Source organism: Myotis myotis, unplaced genomic scaffold, assembly GCF_014108235.1.
Source record: "Myotis myotis isolate mMyoMyo1 unplaced genomic scaffold, mMyoMyo1.p scaffold_m19_p_14, whole genome shotgun sequence".
NCBI lineage: Eukaryota > Metazoa > Chordata > Mammalia > Chiroptera > Vespertilionidae > Myotis > Myotis myotis.
The window spans coordinates 17,164,114-17,191,856 of record NW_023416318.1 but is presented as its reverse complement, the minus strand read 5'-3'; the positions used below and the strand labels follow the sequence as shown (position 1 = coordinate 17,191,856).

The 27,743-nt window shown below is 45.5% G+C and overlaps 1 protein-coding gene across 2 annotated transcripts in view; it reads right to left on the bottom strand.

The window, feature by feature from the left end:
• The window catches only part of SPRED2 (sprouty related EVH1 domain containing 2), a 116,083-nt gene extending 109,463 nt beyond the window's left edge, over window positions 1-6,620 (bottom strand). The window contains exon 1 of one of the 2 annotated variants that reach the window (XM_036334322.1): window positions 5,735-6,620. In XM_036334322.1, the coding sequence (XP_036190215.1) occupies window positions 5,735-5,760 (26 nt within the window). In that variant the 5' untranslated portion in view covers window positions 5,761-6,620. The remainder of the gene's footprint in view (window positions 1-5,734) is intronic. The other variant, XM_036334323.1, reaches the window with a different exon arrangement.
• Between the last annotated feature and the right edge of the window lie 21,123 nt (window positions 6,621-27,743).

The following is a 27,743-nucleotide window of genomic DNA, read 5'->3' as shown; positions in this document are numbered from 1 at the left end:
ACATCCCCAGTGTGTGTGTGTGGGGGGGGGGGGGGCGTGAAGGAGGCAGCTGATCGATGCTTCTCTCTCATCGATGTTTCTAACTCTCTATCCCTCTTCCTTCCTCTCTGTAAAAAGTCAATAAAATATATTATTAAAAAAAAGAAGAATTTAAAGATAAAAAAAAAAAAAGTTAAAGAGTGAAAAAAGAAAACACAAAAATGTCACTACTAGATGAACTTGGAAAGACAATTTAAAAACTTAACCTGATAATTAAGTTTTAAGCATTTATGAATGGAGCACAGGAAATATACCTAAGCATGAAAACAACCAGATTTGAAAAATCATTATTTCAGTACACAGAGGAGCCAAAGCCATACTTTTTAGAGGCTACCCAGACTGTTCTAATCTCTTCAATCACCAGTACCAAATGCTAAAGTCAAAATCCATTACGTTACCTCTACGCTCTAAGTGCATGTAAACAGAAATTTTGTTTTGAAATAAGTATTCAACTACCCTTTGAGAGTAGCATAACGAACATAAGCACAATTTGCTATCGTGGGTGCACTATGTCACATGTGAATATACTGCTGACAAAGATTACCTCAGAAATGAGTGGTTAGAAAACAGTTGTTCCTCAACTCTTACACCAGTAACTACCCGGGATTTTACTAAGATCCTGGCCAGACTTCCTTTCCAGGACATGGGACACGTCAAGCTGTGGTAACAATCCTTCAGGCCTACCCAGGCAAGCCCAAGAAAATGCATTTGCTCCACCAGGGCAAAATAGTCCTTCTTCTCCCAGCGACTAACAGCCCTAGAGGGTGCCTTTAAAAAAATCATCAATGTCCTAGCTTTAAATATTGATTAAAAAGAAATATTTACAAGAAGAGTCATCAAGTTTATCAATATGACTGGGTCTTTAAAAAAAAAAAAAAGTCTCAGCCCAATTTACTTAAGAGAAAATAAGCCAAAACAAACAACCACACACACCAACACTTCCTGCTCTGCCTCTATTATCATCTTGTTCGGTTTGGGAGGATTTTGCTGTTAGATTGTGTATTTGTGTTCAGCCCAGTAACATAGGAGCTATGCCAATATTGGAGTTCATCAGCACAGCTGTCTCCAACTTCAAGTGTGAAGACGCCATCAGAACCCTGCGGCTACTGCAAATTGTTAATATTGTGATTTCTGCAGAGATTCTCCTGCAGACGCAGAAACGCAGGCCCTGGCCTGTTGCGTTCTACTTCGCAGTTCTATTGCTTCTGCTTCCCAGTTCCTATAACAGTGATCGGAATCAACATGGTTTTGAGTTGTCAATCACATATCGCCACCACCAGACAGTTCTGCACCCAATTTCCACAAACCACTCCAAGGGCTTCATGTAAACATGGCAGTTCCTCAGAAGGAAAGCCGGCTTCTCCACACCCTTAGTTAACCGAATACAATTATAATTATTGCATTAGTTGACAGGGATGAAACCGCATTTTAAAAAGGAATTAAATCCATTTTTAACGAACAGACTTTTATTCAAACACTTAAAAAAAAAAATGTCTGCTGTCTTAGGCAAGTAACTACAACTCCTTCCCAGGGTTATTTGAAAATTAGCAAGCTGAGCCTGTAAAATTCCTACCTCAGTGCTCCCTAGAGTCACACTGGACACTTGTTTTATGCTTGGTACTAGATTGTAAATTTTACATAAACTATCTCATTTAATTCTCACAGCAACTTCATGAGATCACTAATATTTATTCCTATTTTATTCACACTCAGATAAAACCTAGGTGGGATCAGAAAGTGTGCAAATGGCTGAGTTTTGCACTGTAAGTATATTTCACGAGTGGCATTTAATACGGGATCTTTGGCTCCTGGCTGAAATAACCAGTTATAAAAGACATTTTTCAGACAATTGAGACTGAGTGTTAAAGACATCAGGGAATTATTCTTAATTTTGTTAAGTGTGCTGATGGTACTGTGGTTTCACCCAAGAGTAGTCTCACCTTTTTGGGAAGTAAGCTCAAGTATTTAATTAATTTATTTTTCAAATGTATTTTTTATTGTTGATAGTATTCAAGTATTTATTTTTATTTTTTTGTTACTCTTCACCCAAGGATATTTTTCCACTGATTTTTAGAGAGAGTGGAAAGGAGGGGGAGAGACAGAGAAAGAGAGGGAAACCCCACATAACACCCTGACCAGGGCTGGGGATCAAGTCCCCAACTGAGACACACACGTTCCCTTGACCAGAATCGAACCCAGGACCCTTCAGTCTGTGGACCAATACTCTAACTAACCACTGAGTCAAACTGACTAGGGCTAAGCTCAAGTATTTAAATATGAGTTCTGGTGTCTAATTTTGAAATGGTTCCACAAAAATAATTAAGCTTTTTTTTTTTTTTTTTTTTTTTTTTTTTTAATGAGAAACCTTTCAACATTAGGAGTATGACCGCAGGCAAAGCTGCAAATCCATTCTCTCAGCAAGATGTGTGTTCAGAAGAGGAACAGAATAAAAAAGCTGAATGAAGACCTGATGTCTCCAAGGTTATAGCTCACTTGAGAAGATTTCTTCATTTTTTGTCTGCGAATTTCCAAACCACATAGAGCCATGATCAAATGCTTTAAAGATATGGTATGACTTAAAAAAAATTTTCTACTCCTATGTATAAAAAACCACTTTCCATATTTTGTTGATGGTCTTTAATTTTTAAATTATAAAAAAAAATGTGTAGAATTGTTAATCTTAACATGCATGTCTAATTGAGGGTGGGATCAAAGAAGAGTCAATGTAGTTTTTATAGAAAAGCTAATTTTTAGGACCATCAGTGAATAGAACAGACAAGCTTTCCTGAATTACTATATATTTATCAGAGAGGAGCTTCAAATTGACGTGGAAGAGAACATTAGGAGACAAAACATTTATTTTTTAATTAAGCATGATTTTACCAGTTATTAAGATTCTGATTTATTATATCCTGATGTGAAATATACCAGACATTTAAGAAAAATATGTGGACTATCAAGAAAATCTATTTTACCTAAGGCACAAGTATAACTCCCCTAGGTTTCCAGTTCATTGTCGCCAATTCTTTTTAAGTAACAAAACTTGCCTATTTCCAAACGTATCTGAGGGACCTCAAACACGAAATCATTAGAAGGGAAAATAGGGGATCAAAATTTATAGAGGAGTAAATAAGTCTAGCAAGAAACCTAGGCCAATATGGCTACCCTGATCAAGCAATAATTTTGGCTCTGAGCTTCCAGACAGTAGTAGCAAAAAGAAAAGGCAATCACAGCAAGCCCTGTAACTCAAACAGAAACCTTCTTCTGGTACTAATATTTAAAAGAAAATTTTCAGATGGGTCATTACATAAGAATATGGAACAATATAGTAGAGTGTCCACAAATGCCAGTTTATGGCACGTGCAGCCTGCTCTCTGACCGGGCATTCCACGTCTCATGCCAAGGCCATTACATTAAGAGTAATCCTGAAAAAGCTGTGCAGTGGGCTTAGGGGCCACAGCTTTCTGATTTTCTGAAACCAGAACGTGTCCTCAAATAGCCATTGTCTCAACTGGGCTTCTGACAGCAGTGGGGGCAGCCAGTTCTCCATGTTGAACTGCTCTGAAAGCCTGGAATAGAGATATTAGTTTCTTGCTGGTGATCCCACTCGAAGTCCTTTTGCTTCTTTGGATACCAGATAACATGCTGCCGTGAAAAGGGAGAGGCCAGGCCGGGATTCACAAGGAATGGAGCCAAGGAACCCAACCTAGGGTGGTTGAATCGGTCTTTGGGAAATTCCGAAGCCCAGAGCATGGCTACCATTGCTATTTGCGCGTGCAGGGACAAAGGAGGGCCCACACAAATACCTATTACTAACCAAGTCCTGAAGGGGTTAAGGCCCAGCAGCATATAACTCCCCTCCATTATTTCAGCCTAGAAACACAACTTTTTTTTTTTCTTTCACTTTCCCATTTCAAGATAGTCTACGAAGGCCAAGCAAAATGTCTAAAACAGAAGGGCCAGCAGATGTAGTGGGTTGGCCACAACATATACACCAGGCGGGATCCTCTCCAGCTATGGGTGTCCGGCAGACTAGGGGTTACTGCAATCAACGCTCCCCGGGGACCCACAGGAAAGGAAATTCCCTTTCCCCAAGACTAGCCCTCCCAACACCCCTCCCTCCTAGCCTGGCAACAGCAGACGCCGAAGGATAAAGGGGCATTTAAAAAAGGAGTAGATTCTTAGAGTAGAGCACAGCATTCTGTCACCTGCTGCAAGAGAAGCCTTCTCGCCCAAGCCCTGAGTCACTTCCCCTCTCTGCACGGAGTCTCAATGCTCAAGGAGGCAAAAGACCGGGGCCCCAGGAGCTGTCTACCCGCAGGCCCCACGCCCCCAGAGACACTCCCGGGGCCTCCCTCTAGGGGTAGTTTCCGCGGCTTCGAACAGGGTCTTTGCGCCGAAGCCGGCGCCGCCACTACCTTGGCTAAATGGCAGGCAGCTCTGAATGAAAGGAGCCGAGGCAGGCTCCGGATTTATGAATGTGCAGGGGAGGAGGGGAGGGCTATCATGTGACAATAAAGGAGAACGTCTTATTCACAAAAAAAGGGGGAAAAATAAAAGAAGAAAAAAAGTGGCTGGTGGCGGGCACAGCCGCTGAGTAGTGGCGGCCGCTGTGCGGTGACCGCTCGGACCCGAGGCCGACGACCTCAGGCGCCGGGCCCAGCGGCCTAGCCTGCGTTGCACCCGCAACTGGAACGGCCTCCGGCGGGGCTGGGGAAGAATCAAACCCGACTCTGCGACCGAGAGGCTGCAGGGAGCTGCACCTTGGCCAGGGCCTGGAGAACTGCATGCGTCCCCGGGGGGCGACGGGTCTGGCAGGGAGCCCCTAGGGCGGAGCGCCCGGAGCATTGTTACCCTCGGACTCGCGGAGCCCGGCACGCACTCGGTTGCACGGGCGCACACACAGACCCTCCCTGCCCCCCCCCCCCACACACACACACACCGGCCCTCACCGTACTGCCCCGCAGGATCCCGCCCGCCCCCGCTGCGCAAGCCTCGGATCCGCCCCCCGAGCTACCGGACCCCGCGGGGCGCGGAGCGCGGGTCCCGGGCACACGAGCGCGTGCACACACGCCCGCACGCGCCGCCGGACCCCGGGGGCGGCTCCAGCCCGCCCGCCAGCGCGAGGACCCGGGCGCAACGCAGACCCCCGCACCCAGGGCTCCCCTCGCTCGGCCGTGTTTTTTATGAATGAAAATGTGGTATGCAAATGAGAGCGATTCAAGAAAACGAAATGGCGGAGCCTGGGCCCCAGAGGGCTCGGGAAAGGACCGCAGGGCGAGCAGCCGGGCGGGAGAATCACAAAGTCACCAAATAAAAAACCCACCGACCCCAGGAAACCGGAGCGGGGGTGTCAGGTCTTCCGCTCCGGCCGCCGAGGATTTCGGGGGAGGGGGGATGTTTGTAACTCCCCGGAGAGGGAGGGGGACCTCCCTGAGGTCACCAGTGCGCCCTTGGCCCCCGCAGCGGCGACCAGCCAGCCGACCCCAGGCGCGCCCCCGCCGGCCCACAGCAGTTTTTGCCCCCTCCTCACATCAACAAGGGGGGGAATCTCGCGTCCCAAACCCCACAGGCCAGCGAGTCGCTGCACCCCACGCCAAGTTCACCCAATGAGCGTCGCCCGCCGGCGTCCTCCGCCCCGACCCCCACACGGCCCCCACGGGGCACACGCGTCCCACCCCGCGGCCGAACTTACTCGTCCGGGTGTGTTTCCTCGGTCATTTTCCTGTTCACCTAGACGTCTGTCCCGCGGCGGGCAGCTTTGCTCCCTTCATCTTCCTGTGCGCTCACCCCCTTCTTCACATCTCCGGAGATCGCCTGATTTGGCTGGGGAGGGGGGACGGCTGGAGATGCAGAAGGCAGAAGGGGAAGCTGCACGACCGGGCGCGGGTGGTTGGGGGGAAGCGGTGCGAAGGCAGGCTGCGGGAGGTCTGGGGCGCCGCGGCGCCGAGGGGCGAGGCGGGCGGGGGCTTCGGGGACTCGGGAGCGGGCGGAGGGGGAGAGGTTTGGGCCGGGGACGGCGGTGAGGGAGAGGAGGAAAAAAAAACAAGCGCGCCGTGGAGCGGCGGAGACTGGTGAGAGGAGGAGAAGGGGGCCGGCCGCGGGTGGGGGCTCTGTCCGGGGTCGCCCCCGGGGGGAGGGGGGGCGGGCCAATCACGGTTCCGGGGAGCGGTCGGCGGCCGGGGGAGGTGCGCCTGGGAGGCGGTGCAGGGCGCCCCGTCCGAGCCCCATCTCTCGACTCTACCGATTTACTCCATATTGGATTCTCACCGCCGCCAACAGGAGGAGGAAGTAGGGCGGAAGCGATGACGTCTTCCCAGCGGCCAGAGGTGGTGGAGTGCAAAAAGCTTCCTACTTGCGACCGAAAAAAAAAAATGAGAGAGAGCGGAGAAAAAAAGAAGAAGAAAAAAACACAACTTTGTCCCGTCTACTGAGCATGCCCGGCTTTCTCTCCCCCTCCCTTCTGGCTCCCACTCCCGGGGGAGCCGCGGAGCCGAGTTGTTTGCACCGCGTCTTTGTGACTCCGGATCCTCCTCCGTCTGAACTCCGGGTTTTAAGATGCCCGGGAGGAGGGAGGAGGCGGGAGCGGGGGACTCGTACACATCTGGCTCCCGTTCAGCTCCCTCCCTCCTACCAAACCCCTGGATTGAAAATCGGGGGGTGGGGAGGAGGAGGAAGGGTGGAGACAGAGAGCTCTGGGTAGGGCCGGAGCGGTGCTCGGGCTCTGACGATCAACTACTCCCCCACGGAGGGGTGGGAGGGTGAGGGCGCACAGGTGCTTTTGCCAAGGTTCTGAATGGCAGAGGCTTTTCAGTTTCCCGTGAATCTTATGATCTTTTTTTTTTCTTTTGTCTTGGTAAGGGAACGGGCATTATTTTACGTAAAAAAAAAAAAAAAAGATAAGTCCAACGCAGCCGAGAAACGTTTACATTTTAGTAGAAATGACAGGCTTTCTTGGTTAAAAGATAAGACCAAATATACATTTTTATTCAGTAAATCTTTCTCATGTTGGTGGAGGATGGCCCTGCCCCAGGCTCTTGAAGGCCATAGTTATGGAGAGAAAAGAGCTTCTCCAGTCCCCTTTTCCTTACCTTTTTAAAAAATATATACTTTTATTGATTTCAGAGAGGAAGGGAGAGAAAGAAACGTCAATGATGAGAGAGAATCATTGATTGGCTACCTCCTGCACACCCCCTACTGGGGATCAAGCCCGCAGCTGCCACCCGGGCATGTGCCCTTGATGGGGATTGAACCTGGGACCCTTCAGTCCCCAGGTCAACGCTCTATCCACTGAGCCAAACCGGCTAGGACCCCTTTTCCTTCCCTTTATCTTCAAATTATTTTTCCGATCTTGTCCTGGGACCATGGCCTAGGTGGGCCCATGCTCTCCAAAACAGCACTGCCTGGGCAATGGGCAGGCCTTGCTTGCTGGGCATGCACCCTGTTCAGTTGCACAGGGACCTTGGCTTGTTTTATGCTCTGTTGTTGGAGGCTTGGCATTCTTTATAGTGTTTGAACCAACTAGGGGCTCCCCATTGTTATTCTGTAGTGGGCCCCACAATTTGCACAGCTGTTGGGTATTCCTTCTGGGATTTTGCTAGGGAGCAAGAGATACAGTCCCCGCACCTTCCTGCTCTCCAAACACAGTAGACTTTTCCATCCTCCCAAATGTGCTAAGAGACTACACAGGTATTTTAACTAAATAGCAACCACTGAATGAATTTAAAGTAGATTAAACATACCTTAAATGTAGTACACACACACACACACACACACACACACACACACACACACACATTTGGAGAGCCACAAGTACTCCAAAGATAGAGTTTCACCTTGAGTCAAGGCAAAATTGGTGGTTTACCCTAACTCAGTGCTGATCACAACCATGAACTTTCTGGATATGGATCGGGCTTGACCACCTTGGATGCTGAGTGATGTTGTATGGAGGTGAAAAGGGCACCGGATGGAAGGCATACCTGGGTTCTGGTTTTCTCCTGGCAGCCTGAAGACCCTGAATGAAGCTTTTAGCAATTCTTCAGTTTCTTCATAAAACAGAGATAACAAGGCCAAGGTTGTCTTTCTCAGCTTTTGAGGCCATTGAGAGTCTATGAGAAAGCACTGAACAGAGCAAGATCTCATTGGTCTCTAAAGCCCCATAAAGCTAAGGTGTCTATCCAGTTACTACCTTTGGCCATTGTTGCTTTTCTCCTAGAGTTGCTGAAAGAGGTCCCACTCAGTCATTCCTGGACTTCTGGGAACACAAACATTTGTCCATATCAAAATTACCCATCCAATGGGCACCTCTTTGGCTCCACCCTCCAGTTTTAGAAAGTCCAAATGACAACGTGGCAGGTGAGGTGGTTATTCATTTCTGTAGGTAGCCAAGCAGAATTGGTGTCATCACCACTCGTTTACCCAGCTCCCTGCTAATAGCATTGGATGACTGGCCCTGCCCTAACCAAGCAGCCAGAGGAGCTAAGAAAAACATTCAAGGTCCAGAATTCACCAGGTCCCCAGTTGGTTGCCCTGGTGCCACACTCCAGCAGGTTTTTAGGTTCTCTGAGCCTTGGGTTCAGTGTCTGTAGTGTCAGGATAATGCCCACAAATGGGGTTGCGGGGAAGGTTAAATGGCTATACAGTGAGGGTACTGTGTTAAGCACACTGCAAGTAGGAAATTAACGGCAACCCTTTCTTCTTTCTAGGCAGCTGTATTACTATATTGCTACCCCCTCCACCCCGGGTACTTCATGTTCCTCTAAAGCAGTGGTTCTCAACCTGTGGGTCGCGACCCCTTTGGGGGTCGAACGACCCTTTCACAGGGGTCGCCTAAGACCATCGGAAAACAAATATATAATTACATATTGTTTTTGTGATTAATCACTATGCTTCAATTATGTTCAATTTGTAACAATGAAATTGGGGGTCACCACAACATGAGGAACTGTATTAAAGGGTCTCGGCATTAGGAAGGTTGAGAACCACTGCTCTAAAGAAAACCTTCCAGTTTTCTTTTGCTTTGTTCATTTCCCAAAAGGGGCCTTTTGATGGAAATGTTCCTAACAGGTCACCTCTTGATCCTCCCCATCAATTACTAACTGTACCATAGAAGAAATGGCATATTGGGCGAATAACTCGGGTATACTTACTGATCTCAATATCAGGATGTTATCAAAGTATACTGGATTGTTACCAGAATAGGGGTTATCACGGATTTAGGACTTTAATTTAATGACATTACTGAAAGAGCTAAACACCCATATCCCTGTCTCTCCCCCACAACCTCCAAAACGGGGAACAAGGCAGCTCTGAAGACGATCAAATCAAGTGTGTCGACTCAGAGTGAGACAGTACAGCTTCAAAAGTAATGTTGATCTACTCACAACTTCACGTAAACCTAGCGGAGCCCCCAGCAAACCGCACCCCCCGCCCCCCACCTCTCAATCCCGAGTCCCGGGTGGGGCAGCACCCCCACCCCGGGGCCTTCCCGCCGGCCGCCCGGAAAACGCGGAGCGCGGAACCGGAGCGACCCTCGGTGGCCCCGGGACGGGCATGCTCAGTAGACCCACAGGTCTTGTTTTACTCGGAAGCCGGTCGCGGCCCCCGCCCCCTCCCGCCCCGCTCGGGAGTCGGGAGAAGCGGACATTTTATCCTTCTTGGCAATCTGCTCCCTTTCGAGTCCTTCGTCTCCTCTCTGCGTCCTCCCAGTTCTCGCCCATCGGGGTCTGGTAGGGCCGGGAGTGTAGATCTCCGGGGTGGGGGTAGCGGAGTGGGATCCGACAAATCACTCACCCTTAGCCGCGAACCCGGGACGAGAAGGGGCGGGGGAGTGGGGCGGAGTGATTTGGAGAGGACTCTACTGTACCCGAAGGTGTGCGTGTGCCCGACCCCCCGAGACCCCCACCCTGACGCGGCACCCCTGCTCCGACCCGGCGAGGCGCGCGCAGCTGCGCCCGGGCCCGTCCTCATCTCACCCCCATTCTGCCCCTTCGCTATTTCTCAATGACTGGCGCTGGGAGGACACTTCCGACGGGGGAGGGAGAGGGTGTCATTAGCGCTCGGTTTATCAGTTCCTTCCGGTCTGCCGGAGCCCTGCCCCGCGCGCCTCCGGGCCGCGCCTTGGGCGCGCTGGTGCCTTTATGATGATGTTTAAATACGCAGTCCCGTGTGCCAGTGTGTGCCAAGCGAGTTCGTAGCCCAGCTGTCTCCCCCAAGACCCGCAGGCCGGAATGGAAACTCAAGCTCTCTCGTAATGAAGGGGATGATGCAAACTTAGTAACTGACCCGGCGGCCGGGAACGGCGCCCTCCCCCACCCGGCGCGCGGCGTCCCGGCCCGGGCATGAATGGCTGGAGCCAGATTGCACAATCCGCCGGGTATAAATAGCCGGCGGGCGGGCTGCTGACGCGCTCGCTCGCTCGTACCGTTATCGTGCAATACTTCAGCCCCGAAGCAGTTCACTCCCAGGTCATTTTCCCTTTCAGCTGCAATGCTGGGATTTTAAATAGCCGAGATGAAAGGCTCTTCTCCCTGCCTCCCTCCTCCCTGGAGTTCATTTATTATGAATGAACCGCCAACCTCGCGGCTTCCGGAGGTACTTTACTCCACTCCAGGTAGGAGAAAGACTCAATGTCACGGCCGCGGTCCACCCATGCTTGTCTGGGTGCACGCGCCGGGGAGGGAGAGAAAGCAGGAAATGATCGACAGGCCTGGGAAACCTTGTCGAGAAAATGTAACCGCTTAGGGTTTTCCTCTGGAGTTTCAATTTTTAACTCTGCAAGACTCGGTCATTTTAAGAGTGGGTTATGCAAAAGGTCTTTCGACTGCGGCTGCTTGCTCTCCCCCCCCGTGGGCCGCAGCGTCTGTGCAGGTGCAGTTTCATTCAGAAGAACTGGTTCCCTTCCCCTGGGAGGCAGCAAACACTCTAAGAGCCTTAGGGATGTTGGAAGGTTGGGGAGAAATGCTAGCCCAGCCAGTTTGGTCATTTTCTTGTTCTAGAACTCTTCTTAGAAGCCTCCGCTATGTGCAAAACTGAGAAAATCTAAAAACATACTCTTTCCAACTGTATTTTACAAATTTGTGGTCCTTGAAAGTATACAGAACTTTCTTTCCCCCTTCTCTTTAACACCAAATTTCAACTTAATTTCTCAAAATAAAATTACCGGTTCCTCACAGATTTCTGGCCTGTGAAAGGCAACGGTCAGGCTCATTATTTTTCAAATTGGATGCTCAGTTTTTTCCTGCATTTAAAATTCGAGGTACTCCATGAGGCAATGGTTCCTGCCCTCTAGGAGTTCCATCAGATGGGGCAATAGGCCTGTAGATAAAACGTTAGGGCAGCAATTGTCCACCTTCTTCATCTCATGGCACACATAAACTAATTAGTAAAATTCTCTGGCACACCAAAAAATACATTTTTTTTTTGCTGATTGAACAACAAAAAAGGTATAATATTGATTCATTCACACATGGATGGTTATTGTTGTGTTGGTTCACATTTTTAAAAAATATACTTTTATTGATTTCAGAGAGGAAGGGAGAGGTAGATAGAAACATCAGTGGTGATAGAAACATCAATGGCGCCTCCTGCACACCCCACACTGGGGTCAAGCACGAAACCCCTGCATGTGCCCCTAGTTCAGTGATGGCGAACCTATGACATGCATGTTAGAGGTGACACGCGAACTCATTTTTTTGGTTGATTTTTCTTTGTTAAATGGCATTTAAATATATAAAATAAATATCAAAAATATAAGTCTTTGTTTTACTATGGTTGCAAATATCAAAAAATTTCTATATGTGACACGGCACCAGAGTTAAGTTAGGGTTTTTCAAAATGCTGACACGCCGAGCTCAAAAGGTTCACCATCACTGCCCTAGTTCATAGGTCAACCCTCAACCATTGAGCCACGCCAGTGACAATCTAAGGAAAAAGAAGTCAGTGCCCCTGATTAAATAGTCAGGTATTGCATGTTTTAAGAATTCTTGAGGCACACCTGTGGAAAATCGTTGCTTAAAGGCAATGGAGTAACCATTCTAAAACATGGTGTAAGCAGAAGAGGAAGCAGAGATCTGCCCAGAGGAAGGGGTGTTGGAGCCAAAACGTGAAGGAGGGTGAGAGTGCTGATAGACAACTGGAAGTGAAAGATCTTCTGAGATAGCCCAGTGAGCAAAAAGGCCCAGAGAAGTGAAACAGTATGAGGGAGGGGGGTAGCAGAAAGGCCATGGGAAAGGGTAGGAGCCAGGTCAGGAAGGCCACGCAGGCCACCTGAAAGGAGATTAGACTATCTTGAAATCATGGAACCTTTTGTAACCCGTTCACAGCTGATCTTTGTCCAGTCCCAGTTCATTGCTGTGGCCCCCCCCATAGTAATGCAAATATAGGGCAAGCGGACATCCATTGTTATGGGGTTAGGGCAGCCGTGGGCAAACTACGGCCCCTCGGGCCAGATCCGCCCGTTTGAAATGAATAAAACTAAAAAAAAAAAAAAGACCGTACCCTTTTATGTAATGATGTTTACTTTGAATTTATATTAGTTCACACAAACACTCCATCCATGCTTTTGTTCCGGCCCTCCGGTCCAGTTTAAGAACCCATTGTGGCCCTTGAGTCAAAAAGTTTGCCCACCCCTGGGTTAGGGCATGAAACCAAATTCACAAACTGACAGCCCCTAGGACAGATAATGCCCCAGATAAGTTTTGTTTTGCCTGCGGAAAAAAAAATAATAATCTAGCTAACAGTTTAAAATCAGAGTATTTCACATAAAAAAAATCAAGATTTTGGGGCTCCTCCGGAAAAAACTATAGATGTGGCTGCTGTGAATTACTGAGTGATTGTTGCCAAGTGATGGCTGTCCTGCCTGTCAGGCTTCTGGCTCCTTTAGGCATTTGAGTTCTTGACCTCTGGCATAAAAGAACCTTTTGTGAATGGATCAAGACCTCCACTCTGAGCCCCAGGTAGGTAGAGCTTGTTGTTAGGTCTGATCAAGCAATTGCATTGACACCCCTCCCCCAGGAACTGACTTTTCAGGCCATTTCACTATGGACCTTCCTTTTGCTGAGACCACATTTCACTTGCAGCTACCACATTCCATGATCTTCCCTCCGGGTATGCATAAAGAAGTCTCCGCCCAGAAAAAGCCCGCCAAAAGTTCTTTAAAAGCTGCTGGCTCCCGTCACTGGGTGCTGGAGCCATCCAGGCTCAGCCACCTGGTGTGCGGATGATGGAGTAAATAAATTCATGATCCCTCCATTCTGGCCCCGTGCATTCCTCGTTCCTCTTTCAGCGACCTAACCCTTGTCACTGGGTATAGCAATTTGCGTGAGAGACCCTGGGCTTAGGAGTAAAGACACCAATCTCCAATCTTCTGCTCCAAGATTCTGTATTATACAGTTAGCCACTGGGCAGGGTGGATTAACTTGGGCTCAGCCCCAGCCCAGTGGCAGGAACAATGAGGCCCCTAAAATAACAACTAACACGTATCTTCAGCTCAGACTCTGTTTCTAGGAAACTCAACCTAGGCTCTCTGCCAACAGGACAGCTGGGAGTTCAAGTGATCAACTGGAAAAATTACCAAATAGGATCATGTTTGTACCCCAAATTTGTGGAGCTGCTCAGACAAGTTATATAAACAAAGGTTTTAAGCAGGCAGTACTAGACTCAGATGTACCTTTTTAATAGGTTACTCCAGGCATGTAAGATAGTTGGTAGGGAGCAAAGCAAAGACTGGTTAGAAAGAAATGTTCTTCTTCCATGACAAGAATAACAATGCCTGACAAAACACAGTGGCAATGGCCATGGAGAGGGAAAACCAATTCCAAAGACACAGATGGGGTCGAAATGTCTTGGCTTTATCATCTATTGGATATGGGGACTAATGGCGAGGTCTGGGATGGCTTCCAAGTTTTTGACTTGGGAAATTGGATGGAACTTAGTCCCTTTAACATGATAGGGTAACAGGTGGGGAGAAGGAAAAATGGCTTGGTCACTCTCAAGATGGAGATGTAATAGACAGTTGCCACCACTCAACTCTGGGACTCACAAAGTAGGTCAGGGATTGAGGGACCTAGGGAGACCAAAACAGAGGGAAGCAGAACCTAGAGATAGAGATGGAGAGACAAGAGAGACATTGCCCTGAGGATATCATTTGAGCAATTGGAGTCAATCTTGCCTGAAGATGATTTGGACTTTTTTTTTCTACCCAGAGAGGAAGGGAGGGGGGGGGGTGGGGGGGGGGAGAGAAACATGAATGATGAGAGAGAATCTTTGATCAACTCCCTCCTGCACGCCCCCTATTAGGGATTGAGCCCGCAACCTGAGCATGTGCCCTTGACCAGAATCAAACCCGGGTCCCTTCGGTCCGCAGGCTGACGTTCTGTCCACTGAGCCAAACCAACTACGGCAAGGAGTTTCAATAGAGATTCTGATTTAATAGAGCGAACCTCTCCTGGGAAGTTAAATACAATAGGAATTATACTGATGTCTCTTTTTTGCCTCAGCATCCCACTGTCACCCCCTTAATTCACATTTGCAGCTCCCTTCCACTCTTAACATCATGCCTCATTTTTATTGCCTTTGCTCCTCCGCCCCGTTCTTCTGTAAAGATCATAACTGAGAAAGGAAGCGTAACAATGTAAGAGAATCAGAGCTTTTAGAATTAGAAGAAAATGGAAGATATGTTTGTGACAACTGTGGCTCCAATAAACCAAACATGTCACCCAAGCTTTTTGTAATGGATAAAGAGGAAAGAGAACAAAGCTCATTATGAGATGGCCCCTGTATCAGTAAGCTTTTGCGTACTGATACAGGGACCATATCAAAATTTTGTGGCTTCAAGCAATAAGCATTTTATTATTTCTCATGAGGCTCTGGTCAACTTGGTGGTTCTTCTGGCCTCTGCCAGCTCATCTGGGGCAGGATGGTCCAGGATGGTGTCTCAAATATCTGGTGACCGGCAGGCTAACTGGTCTGGTAGGCCCTGAGCTGGGCCAGTTCACTGATGCCACATGATCTGTTATCCTCCAGCAGGCCAGCCCAGATTCGATCACATGATGGTGGTGGCAATGTTCCCAGATCAGCAAGGGACGGCAAAACCCGAAGTGCAGGCCTCTGCTTTCTGTCACATTTGTTAATATCCCATTAGCCGAAGTAGTCACATGGCCAACCCAGGGTCAAGAGTCAAGGAGCAGTGAAGTGTAGACTCTCCTTCTTAATGAGAGGAGTGGCAAAGTCACATGGCAAGGGATGTGCATACAAAGATGAGAGGACTTTGTGACCATTTGTTACCATCTACTTTAGTCTCTAGCCCAAACTTCACAGTTAGAGAAGGGTATAAGAATAGTCATTGATCACATATATTTGGTAAGTATTGTATATTTTAGTACACAAATATTTAATAAACATTTTATGAAGTATACTATAAGTACATATATTTTTATATAAGCATCATATATTTGCATCTAGATATACTATTTAGATATAGGAGTACTATTGATAGGATTAACTATCTTTACAGTTACTGACTTATGACCAAGTAACTAAAACTGCTTAATGTTTAGCAGATTTGTGCATGTTATAGAACTCTTCACAATTAATTTAATGAATGAAGAAAGAGATCTTACAAGCTTAGTATGCTTGCCCCTCTTTCTCAGCATGAAAATCCTATCCCTTATAGATCTTATTTTTAAAATAGGTATATTCTTAAAGAGATCTGGGTAATTAAAATGTTTGTAAACCAAAGCACATATTAAAAAACACTAGGGAGCCCTAACCGGTTTGCTCAGTGGATAGAGCGTCGGCCTGAGGACTGAAGGGTCCCAGGTTTGATTCCGGTCAAGGGCATGTACCTGGGTTGCGGACACATCCCCAGTAGGAGGTGTGCGGGAGGCAGCTGATCCATGTTTCTAACTCTCTATCCCTCTCCCTTCCTCTCTGTAAAAAATCAATAAAAATACAAAAAAAACAAAACACTAGGGAAACTTTATCTAAAGTTACTGTATATTGAATAATTTGGAAAAGCAAATAATCATCCCTTAATTTGTTCAGAATATCAACTCGGATTTTATACATACGTTTGAGATTAAAGCAAGCCTCACTTGTGTACTTTTTTGTTGATGGCAGGGGTGGTGCTTATGGCGGTGGCTATGATGATGAGGGTGTTGATGGTTGTGAGAGTGGAGGTGTTGAGAGGTGGTGATGAAAGTGGAGGTGGTGGTGATGGTTATGAAAATGATGGTGGTTGAAGTGGTAGAAGGATCTGAAACAGAAACCTTCAGTTTACCGCAGTGTTTCCTGGTGGCCCTCTTACCAGGTCCCAGACTGTATAGATAACTGGGCACATACATTGAAGAAAGGAATAGAAAAACAATTAAAAGCCCTGGCTGGGTGGCTCAGATGATTAGAGAGTCGTCCTGATAAGCCAAGGTTGTGGTTTCGATCCCTAGTCATGGCACATACAAGAAGCGACCAGTGAATGCAGGAATGAGTGGAGCAATAGATCCATCTCTCTCTCTCTCTCTCTCTCTCTCTCTCTCTCTCTCTCTCTCTCACACACACACACACACACACACACACACACACACTTCTCCTCCTTCTCTTCTTCTCTCCCTCTCTCTCCTCTCTAAAATCAATTTAAAAAAGAGAGAGAGAGCAAAAATGGATAAAATGAAGCATGAGATGCCCTGTAGGCTAAGCAACATCCCACAATGTCAGGAGAGCCGTTTCTACACCTTTGTAATTGAATATTGGCTTATTTACACCCCCTTCCCACCAGATTGTAAGCTCACTGAGAGCAGGACTACATCGTATTTTTTAAGAAAATCAGTCCAGAGTCACTGTGGCACATAGTGGGTGCCTATTGTACTTCCTGAGTAAATGAATGACAAGCCACCATGGCTTGCCTCCTTCCTTTCTCTCTAAAAGTGCATGTTGCCCCCATGGCATCAGAGAAAGTGCCCTTCTTAATGACTTATGCTTTGCTGCTCCAGCTTGCTAGTGTCAGATGAGGGCTGGGAAGGTCCCAGTTGAACAGTAAAATAAAATCATGGCGTGGTAGAGGTCAAAGGACATTAAAGAACCATCTGTTTTAAGATGAGGAAATTGGGGCCCAGATAAGCCAAGTGACTCAAATAAGACCACACAAATTGGGTCATATCCAGAACCATGACTCAGAGACTCAAAGTTCAGATTCCATAACCAAGGTGCCTTTGTTGGAATAATACCCCTGGCACTTCTAATTGTGCTGGTGGGAAGCAATGTTGCTTACCAATATTGTAGCTCATTCACGAAGGAGAAAATGAAGACTTTTAGCTTAACAAAGACTACTCAGGGAGAGCTAAGTCTATATCTTGCATTATGGCTCACATTAAATTCTACTGGACACTGCTGATTTAGGGCAGTAGTGGTAATTCCCTTCTCCGGTTCTTGGTTTAAGAGTGGCTATGATTTTTTAAAAATATATATTTTATTGATTTTTTTACAGAGAAGGGAGAGGGATAGAGAGTTAGAAACATTGATGAGAGAGAAACATCGATCAGCTGCCTCCTGCACACCCCCTACTGGGGATGTGCCTGTAACCAAGGTACATGCCCTTGACCGGAATCGAACCTGGGACCCTTCAGTCTGCAGGCCGATGCTCTATCCACTGAGCCAAACCGGTTAGGGTGGGTGTGGCTATGATTTTTAATTTCAACTGAGTGTCGTTTGCTTCCCTGTTTTTCCTTAAACTGAACTGTCACAGTGCAGCCAATAAAATTCCGGAAGGTGTCTGCTAGGGAAATTCGGGGAAAGATTTGAATGCCTGAAAACAAAAAAAGATGGGGTGAGAGGGATGCCCCCTTCCCGCCTTAGACATTCTTGGGTGCGGCAGTGATGTTCACTACCTCGCTGTCAGATAGACTTTCTTGGGGAGAGCCAAGAAAGTCAAAGGAAAGCTGACCCAGAACCCTGAATTTGCTGAGCTACTGAGTTAACCAGAATTGGAATCCACCTCCTTCAGGACTTCATGTTATGTGAAATAGTAAATATTTATTATTTAAGCCACTTTTTATCAGTGTCCTGTTACTTATGGCCAAAGTAACTGATTCACATCATATTCATCTGTTGTGTGCACAGCACTCCCTGTTTTTAGGAAGTTCCAGTGTTAAGTCAGCAGGTGTCTGGTTGATTTGCTGCCTTGCAGAGAGGATCAATAGGGTCAACTTCTAGATAAATCTGTTTTTTTTTGTTTTGTACATATATATATATTTTAAATTAAATTGATTGGAGTGGCATTGGTCAACATGAACATATAGGTTTCAGGTGTGGGTTTCTATATTATAAGATCTGTATATTATACCATGTGCCCACCACCCAAAGCCAAATCTCCTGTCACCTTAACCCTTCTCCGCCTACCCCCTTCTCCCTGGCAACCACCACACTGCTGTTTGTGTTCATGAGTTTCAGCTTGACATCCCATAGGAGTGAAATCTTATGGTTCTTAGCTTTTTCTAACGGACTTATTTCACTTAGCACAATGTTCTCAAGGTCCACCCATGTTAGCACATCTCTTTGAGATGTCATCTGCTGACTTTTGTAGGCTGAGGAATTTTTGTTGCTGTTCATGTAACAACTAAACATTGGGCAATCTACAAAAACATAAAAACCTCTGGCCTCTGTGCTTACAAGCAAACATGCATGCTTGTAACATATGCTTGTGGTTGAAGTTCAATGGTTTTTGTTCCATTGTTACTTGTGATTATAAAAATAAGTCCTGTTTATCATACAAACATTGAAAGTGTAAAAGAAGAAAAAAAGTGTAAAAAAGTAGAGTGAAGAAAATAACCTCCCAGCAATCCCACCATTTAGATGTGTCCTCTGTTAATATTTTAAATGTATCTTTGTAGACTTTTTCTATTTATAGTGTATATTTGATTTAAAAAACTATATAGCATATACTTTAATTAAATAACATCACGCTTAAGTACCTTTTGGTGACCCCTTAAAACCACACCAGTGCTCTGGCCGGGCAGCTCAGTTGGTTAGAGTGCCATCCTGCCGCAGCAAGGTTTCAGGTTTGATCCCTGGCCAGGGCACATATTAGAATCAGCCAATGAATGCATACATAAGTAGAAAAAAATAGATGTTTCTCTCTCTCTCTCTCTCTCTCTTTCTCTTTCTCTCTCTCTCTCTTTTCTAAAAAATTATTTAAAAACCCCTAAGCTCTGGCTGGTGTGGCCCAGTTGGTTGGAGTGTTGTCCCATATACCAAAAAGGTTGCGGGCATCTTCAGCAATAATATGCATGTGTTCAGAGTCCTAAATTTCTTTCAATTACATTTTATGTTCAATATTCTTCTGTATTCTTTTTTTAAATCCTCACTCAGGGATATTTTTCCATTGATTTTTTTTTTTTTTTAGAGAGAGAATGGAAGAGAGAGGGATGGACAGAGAGAAATATCGATGTGAGAGAAACACATTGATTGGTTGCCTTCTGCACGAGCCCCTAGCAAGGCTTGGACCAGGGAGGAGCCTGCAACCGAGGTATGTGCCCTTGACCAGAATCAAACCTGGGACCCTACAGTCTGCAGGCCCATGCTCTATCCACTCAGCCAAACCAGCTAGGGCTGTGTATTCATTTTATCTTGATACTTGCTGTCACGTAGATGCATAATCTCGATTTTCCTATCTCTTCTTTAAAAAAAAATTTTTTTTTTATTGATTGATTTGAGAGAGAGAGGAAGGGAGAGATAGAGAAAACATCAATTTGTTGTTCCACTTATTTATGCATTCATTGGTTGACTCCTGTATGTGCCCTGAGCAGGGAGTGAACCGGCAACCTAGGTGGGTCCAGACAATGCTCTAACCAACTGAGCTACCCAACCAGGGCTTCTATCTCTTCTTCCTTATTTCCATTCCCTCCTAATCCCGCCATGGTCTAGCTTTTGTCCTCACCACCATACACAAGCTGCTCCTTGGTTAGGACACTTCATCTGATTGCCAAATCTGGTGGTCTTTCTTGATTTGTCAACTTAACATAGCTGACCACTTCCACCTTCTTGAAACTCTTCCTCCAGTACTTCCCATGACCCAAACATCTGGTTCCTCTTTACCTATCTGTTTATTCATTTATTCAGCAAAATTTTATAGAGAACCTGTGTTAAGTGTTGTCATAAGGGCATGCAATAGTATGACGAAGCTAGCATCTATTGAGTGCTTACCAAGTACCAGGCAATATTTTGACATTTTAAACACTTCAGTCTCACCAAAGCAGGGGCTAGCACTTTTCTTAAATATTTTTGGCTCTGCAGGCCCTATGGTCTATGTTGCAACCACTCGACTCTACCATTGTAGTATGGAAGTGGCCATGGACAATATATAAACAAATGTGTGTGGCTGTGTTCCAATAAAACTTTATTTTATTTTTTTAAAATATATTTTATTGATTTTTTACAAAGAGGAAGGGAGAGAGATAGAGAGTTAGAAATATCAATGAGAGAGAAACATTGATCAGTTGCCTCCTGCACACCCCCTACTGGGGATGTGCTTGCAACCAAGGTACATGCCCTTGACCGGAATCAAACCTGGGACCCTTCAGTCCTCAGGCCGATGCTCTATCCACTAAGCCAAGCTGGTTAGGGCAATAAAACTTTATTTATAAAACAGGTGGCTAATTTGGCCCACAGGCTATAGTTTGCCAATCCCTGCTCTAAATTCTAAGTTCCACCATGCTGGAATTTTTGTCTTCTTTGTTATATGATAGTCAGTAAATATTTGGTGAACGAATATTCTTCTTCTAAAGTAGGAACTATTCTCATCTTCATTTTACAAACAAGGAAACTGAAGCACAGAGGTTAAGTCACATGCCCAAGTTCACCAACTGGTAAGTGACAAATCCAGGATCTATGCCCACAGCATCTGGCATCAGAGCCTGTCCTCTTAACCAGCACACTCTACAGTGGTGGCACAGAGGGGAAGGTCATCAGCTATTCTCACAGATGTCTGGAGAGGTTATTTTAACTGGATCTTGAAGAATTTACTAGGACGTGGAAACTGCAGATTTGGTACAAAATGGCTTTCTGAGCAAACTGGCAGCAAAGGAAGAAAGTTCCTTAGGAAATACATTCACTTTCCAGTAACTCACATCTCTGGACATAGGGTTTGAGATGTAAAGTCGTGAAGATGAGTCTAAAGGAGTTATGTGGGGGCCTTGGATAGCATCTGAACAAATTTGGATTTTAACTTGGTGGCAGATGGGCTACTGCAGTGCTTTGAGCATAGGAAAGAATGGCCATATTTGCATTTTAGGTCAATTTTTAAAGTTACATGTTATTTTAAAATTATGTGAGACATGCATATTGCACAACATCCAGAAGCTGAGGTCTTCCCGCAGGCCTTCAGCCTCCCGTGTACAGTCGCAGGCGTGCTGTTTCGTTAGAAAGGCAACTTGCACTTATAGTGAGAAGAACCGATTGGGTGGAGGTGTGCTGTATGTCCTGCCAATTAAATTAACTTACTTAGTAAATCGATTTAATTTTTGTCTTCAGGGTGGATGATAATGGAAAAAGGTTGAGAAAGATTGCTGTACACCTTTACAAATAGTTCCTCTATTAAATCCTCTTCAAATGACTCAGGTTGACTGTGCATCTGTGTCTGCCCAGATGGCTAAATGATAATGGATAGTGAGGCTTGGGTAGAAGATAGTTATCCACGTGGTACATGATCATAGAGAAAGGACAGCACACCATTTTGGTAATAAGCATGGACTGCTGGGATTAGAGTCCTAGCTCTGCCATTTATTAGCTCTGTGACCTTAACCTCTCTGCGAAATGGGCATAATAATGGTACCTATCTCTTCATGGTTGTAAGAATATCCCTCAGTGTGTGTTAGCTGTTCTTCAAAGAGTGGACGGTAAGAGCTTCAAAGGAGAAGGGAGTTTTGCATGGTACATGGGAAATGTCAACCGCGCTTCCCGTGCCCATGGGTTGGGGTATGGGAAAATGAGTAGCATCCTTTCTAGAATTCAGTAAAGAAGAAAGTTCCTTTGGGAATGCACTCATTTTTGCAGTTAAGGTTAAGAAAGGAGCGAGGAGAGTAAAGGTGGAAAGAAGTTTATTTACAATTGAATGGAGGTCCCTGCTGGCCACGGAGGAAAGATTGGGAAAGAAGAGGGTAGAAGGTGGAGAGAAAGCCCAGAACAGGATGGCAGATGAGAGACTAGGGTAAGGGAGAAAGACCTGGCCAGAGGTAGGGTCACCATGACAACACAGGCTGGGCAGGACAGGGAGTGGGAAACTGTGGACATATCCAGCCAGCTACCTTTTTTTGTGAAGTTCACAAGCTAAGAATAGTTTTTACATTTGCAAATGTGTTTCCTTTTTAACATTGAGAGTAAGAATAACATTTCACAAGACATGAAAATGATGTGAAATTCAATGTCAGTATCCATAAATAAAGTTTTATTGGACCAAAGCATGCCAATTCATTTACATAGAGTCTATGGTTACTTTCACACCACCGCAACGGAGTTAAGTAGATGCGACAAAGACTAAATGCCCACATAGCTGAAAATATTTACTATCTGGTCCTTCATAGAAAAAGCATGCCAGCCTCTGCTCTAGTACATCGTTCCCAGTCTGCAATATGAATGGCACCCCCTGGAGTTGTGCAACAGAGGGCCCTAGGAGCACTCATTTTAGATGGGAAAAAGGATTAGCAGGAGGAGAGGCAAGGATGGAATTACGTGGCCTCCTGGCTTTTTTGGAATGTGGGCACAAAGTTGTTTTGTCGGGACAAAGCAAGGCTGTCAGCCCTGATTCAAGCCACTAACTGAGGATACTACTGCTTGCCCACATTGTTGTTCCTTATTAACAGAAGACTGATTTTATCAAGATGATTATGTGCCCTATTAAAAACAATCTTGAATAAGAAAAGTACTCAGAGAATGATGCGAATGTGTCAAAAGGACACAGAGCCTGCTTAAAGAGGCTTCTAATGGCCAATCTGTGACAATTTGAACACCCAAATAAAGTATGATAGTAGTGGACTGTAACACATGGAATAGAAGAGGAAACTCTGAATCCACACTGAAAAGACCAAACAAGTAAGTAAATTGAGGAGGAAGAAAAGTTCTTCTATATCAAGGGTGGGGAACCTTTTTCTGCCAAGGGCTATTTGAATATTTATAACATCATTTGTGGGCCATACAAAATTACCAACTTAAAAATTATGTTGCTATGAAAAAAGCTCCTAGATTTATTGCATTTTGAGTCCCACCTGCGGTTGCCTTGGCAGGGCCAGACCAAATTATTTGGCCCCCAGGCCGGACATTCCCCACCCCTGTTCTCTATGATGGAAGACAAACTAATAAGTTATGGAATGAATGACAAAACTAGAAAAAAATCACCATTTTGCAATCACCATGTTATTATTTTAGGCAAGAATTATTGATGGATGCTAAAACTACCAGGTGAAATTTTGATGAAAAAACATGATGTTTAAATCACCTCAGAGCATCTCCTGCAGATTCTTACTTTATTTTCAAAGTGTAAAATAGTAACTCTGTAGTAGGGAAACCTGCCTAATACTACCACTTTCACCAAGTGATCAAAGTTAATATCGCTAGTAACAGGACAAATCGAAATTAGGTGCCTCCTAATGTGATGCGCTGAGGACACCACTTCATTTCTGTAGTGTTCCTGCTGAAAATGTGTAACCCAAAGTATGAGGGAACATCAGATAAATCCAAGTAAGGGCTTCTCTAAAAAGTGATCTTCAAAAATGTCAATGATATGGAAGATCAAGACACACTGAACAACTTTCTAGATTAAAGTGGACTAACGCAACATGACAGCAAAATGTGATCCTGGATTGGTTACTGGACCAGAAAGGATTTTTTTTTTTTCTCCTTACAACAAAAGGCATTAGTGAGACAGCTGGCAAAGCTGTAGATTAAACAAAAGCATTGTATTAATGTTAATGTTCTGATTTTGATCATTGTACTAGGTTACATAAGAGAAGATCCTTATTTTTAGGAAGCGACACTGAAGTATGTAGGAGTAAATGTGCCTGACAGAGAGAGAATGATAAAGTAAATGTGGCAAATGTTAATATTTGGAAATTTTAAAACTTGGGGGAAAGGGTATACAGGACTTCCTCATGTTATTTTTGCAAGTTTTCTGCCATTTTTTAAATTATTTCAAAACAAAATTTTTTTAAAAAAACACCTGGTCTCCCCCAGGTACCCATGGAGTGAAATATTCATATCCTTAATCCTGGCTGATGAGTTGTAGTTTTTAGTCTAATGCAGCAATTTGCAACTGGTGTGAAGAATTTTTAAAACATGCAATACTGCCCTGGCCAGTTTGGCTCAGTGGATAGAGCATCGGCCTGCGACTGAAATGTCCCAGGTTTGATTCCTGGTCAGGACACATGCCCGGGGTTAGGAGATTGATCCCCAGTAGGAGGTGTGCAGGAGGCAGCCAATCAATGATTCTCTCTCATCATTGATGTTTCTATCTCTCTCCCTCTCCCTTCCTTTCTGAAATCAATAAAAATATATTTAAAACAAAACAAAACATGCAAGACCTGACTACTGAGTCAAGGGCACTGACCTCTTTTCCCTTAGATTGTCAAATAAAAAAAATGACATCAGCCAACACGACATTGGCTACCCGCTGTGAATGAATCAAAATTATACCAATTTTTCTTTTGGTCAGATCTGCAAAAAATTTATTTTTTATTTTTTGGTGTGCTGCAGAATTTTAGTAGTTAGTTTATGTGTGCCTTGAAATGAAAAAGGTTGAAAATTGCTGGTCTAATGGACAGTGCTTCTCAGAAAACTGTTTTTTTTTTTCTGATAAAAAGGGAAATACTTGGCAAATGCCTTTTGCCCTTTGCCCTTCTCCTTCTTTGTGACTGGAATGGAAATGGATGTGGAGTAGCCATCTCCACGCACAAGGAAAAAAGGAACTGAAGGAGCTGAGTCTTGATGGCTCCGTGAAGCCCTGCCTGCACTGCCCTCTGGGTAACAGGCTGATTGGCCACTGCACTCAGGTTTCTGTCATATGCAGCCAAATGCAATTCCAAATGAGCTAGAACATCTAAGGCTCCCAGTGGTGTTTAGAGTTTGTGTGGCTTTGCTTCTCAGTCTTCTTCATAGGCAACTGCTGCCAACTGCCCCTTAAATTAGTTGGTATTCCCTAAATTTGGATTCGCGGCCTTCTCTTCTCTCTATATGATCCCCTTTTACCTCATCCACCTCTACTCACCATTTAAACTCTGATGACTCTCAAATTACTGTCTCTGGCCTGGAATTTTCTCCTGAATTAAATAAAGATCACACATCCAGCCACCTACTGGACGCCGATGCCTATGGTTCCTGGTCACTGCAGTCGTTACCAAGCTGAACTCTCTTTTCAGTCTCTCTCTCCACTTTCCAACTGAGGCAGGAGAGTAGGAAGCTAGGAAAATTCCTTGGCAAGTGGAACGGGGAAACTAGAACAGAGCTGAACAAACTGGCTGAGCAATTTACAGCCAGATGCGGAAGGTCACCGGAAGGTCACGGGGTGGCAAGCCCCCGGAGCCTACCAATGGGCAAAACTGGTGCCAGACCTTGCCTCAGGGGGGCCTTTCTCCCCCAGCACATCACTGGTCAAGCGGTTTAGTCCCCCTGACCTTTCATATCACTGGTCCTGTGGTTTAGAGCCCGCCCCCTTGACCTTTTCTCTCTATAGATAATATCTAGACCTCAGTTGTATTTTAGCCCCAGGCCCAGAAAAGCAGCAAAACCAGGTGGGGGTCACCAGGACCAGTTGCAATGACTAATGACCCCCTGCCCTGGTGTTGACCAATCAGTGGAGACCATGACCTTGAAAGGGCACACCCAGAAAAGCTGATGAATATTCTTTTTTTTTTTTAATTAAATCTTTATTGTTCAGATTATTACATTTGTTCCTCTTTTCCCCCCCCCCCATAACTCCCCTCCTCCCAGTTCCCGCCCCACCCTCCGCCCTCACTCCCCACCCACTGTCCTCATCCATAGGTGCACGATTTTTGTCCAGTCTCTTCCCGCATCTCCCACACCCCTTTCCCCCCCAGGAATAGTCAGTCCATTCCCTTTCTATGTCCCTGATTCTATTATAATCAACAGTTCATTCTGTTCATCAGATTATTTATTCACTTGATTCTTAGATTCACTTGTTGATAGATGCATATTTGTTGTTCATAATTTGTATCTTTACCTTTTTCTTCCTCTTCCTCTTCTTAAAGGATACCTTTCAGCATTTCATATAATCCTGGTTTGGTGGTGATGAACTCCTTTAGCTAGAAAAGCTGATGAATATTCTATTGCGATCCTCCCATGAAACCTCCCCTAAACTCCCAGCCTTTGAAACCCTCAAGGCCAAGGATCCAGCTCATGCTCTCCCTCCAGGGAGCACACCTGTCCCCTTCCTTCCCCCTCTTCTTTCCTGACAGGCCTGCATATCCTAAACTCTAAAACCCCATGAGAATGGCAACCAGTGGAGCAATGGGCAGTGGCGGCTCGTTCCAGGCTAACCCCTGGAACCTGTCTCCAAAGCCCCCTTTCTCTGGCTTTCCAGTGAACCAGAGCAGCCTGCCTCAGCCAGTGATGGCGAACCTATGACACACGCGTCAGAGGTGACACGCGAACTCATTTTTTTGGTTGATTTTTCTTTGTTAAATGGCATTTAAATATATAAAATAAATATCAAAAATATAAGTCTTTGTTTTACTATGGTTGCAAATATCAAAACATTTCTCTATGTGACACGGCACCAGAGTTAAGTTAGGGTTGTTCAAAATGGTGACACGCTGAGCTCAAAAGGTTCGCCATCACTGGCTAGGCTCTCTCCTGTTGCTTCTTCCATCTGAAGCCCTTCCTTGTTGCAGTCCCCTCAGCTTTAATAAATGCACTTTCAAAATCACCTGGACTCGTATTGTGAGATCTCTCCTGCACGAAGTCAACAGCCGCCCCAGGGCCGCTCTGGGCCTGCTCTCCTTTCTGGTAGCGCAGCCATCATCCAACCACGTTCCCAAGTCAGAAACTCAGGAACCAGCCTTTCCTCTTCCTACTTTCTCCCCCACTGCATGCAATTACTCATCCAGATTTTGATGACTCCATCTCCTGAAGTTTCTGAATCCATTTCCTTCCCTTTATTCTTATTATCTGGGTAGATGCCTCATCCTCTTTCACTGCCATTTTTTTCGTGAATCTTCTAAACAATCTCCCTGTCTCTGTCCTCCTAATATGTCCTGCTGTCTATTATCTTTCTAAAATGTAAATAAGATCACCATACTTCCTACTTAAAGATTTCCTGTCAGCCCTAGGCGGTTTGGCTCAGTGGATAGAGCGTCGGCCTGTGGACTGAAGGGTCTTGGATTTGATTCCGGTCAGGGGCATGTACCTTGGTTGTGGGCACATCCCCAGTGGGGGGTGTGCAGGAGGCAGCTGATAGATGTTTCTCTATGTTTCTCCCTTCCTCTCTGTAAAAGAATCAATAAAATATATTTAAAAAAAAATTTCCTGTCACTTCAACTGCTGATGGTAATAGCCCCCGCCCCCAATTCCTAATATGGTATGAGAGTGCCCACAGGCCGCCCTTCAGCACCACAGGACCGTTGATGGCTTTGGCTGGTTTGTAATATTTTTAAGAGACAATTTCTCTCAGTTTCCAGTAAACCAATGTTCTTCCCTTGCTCCAATGCTCT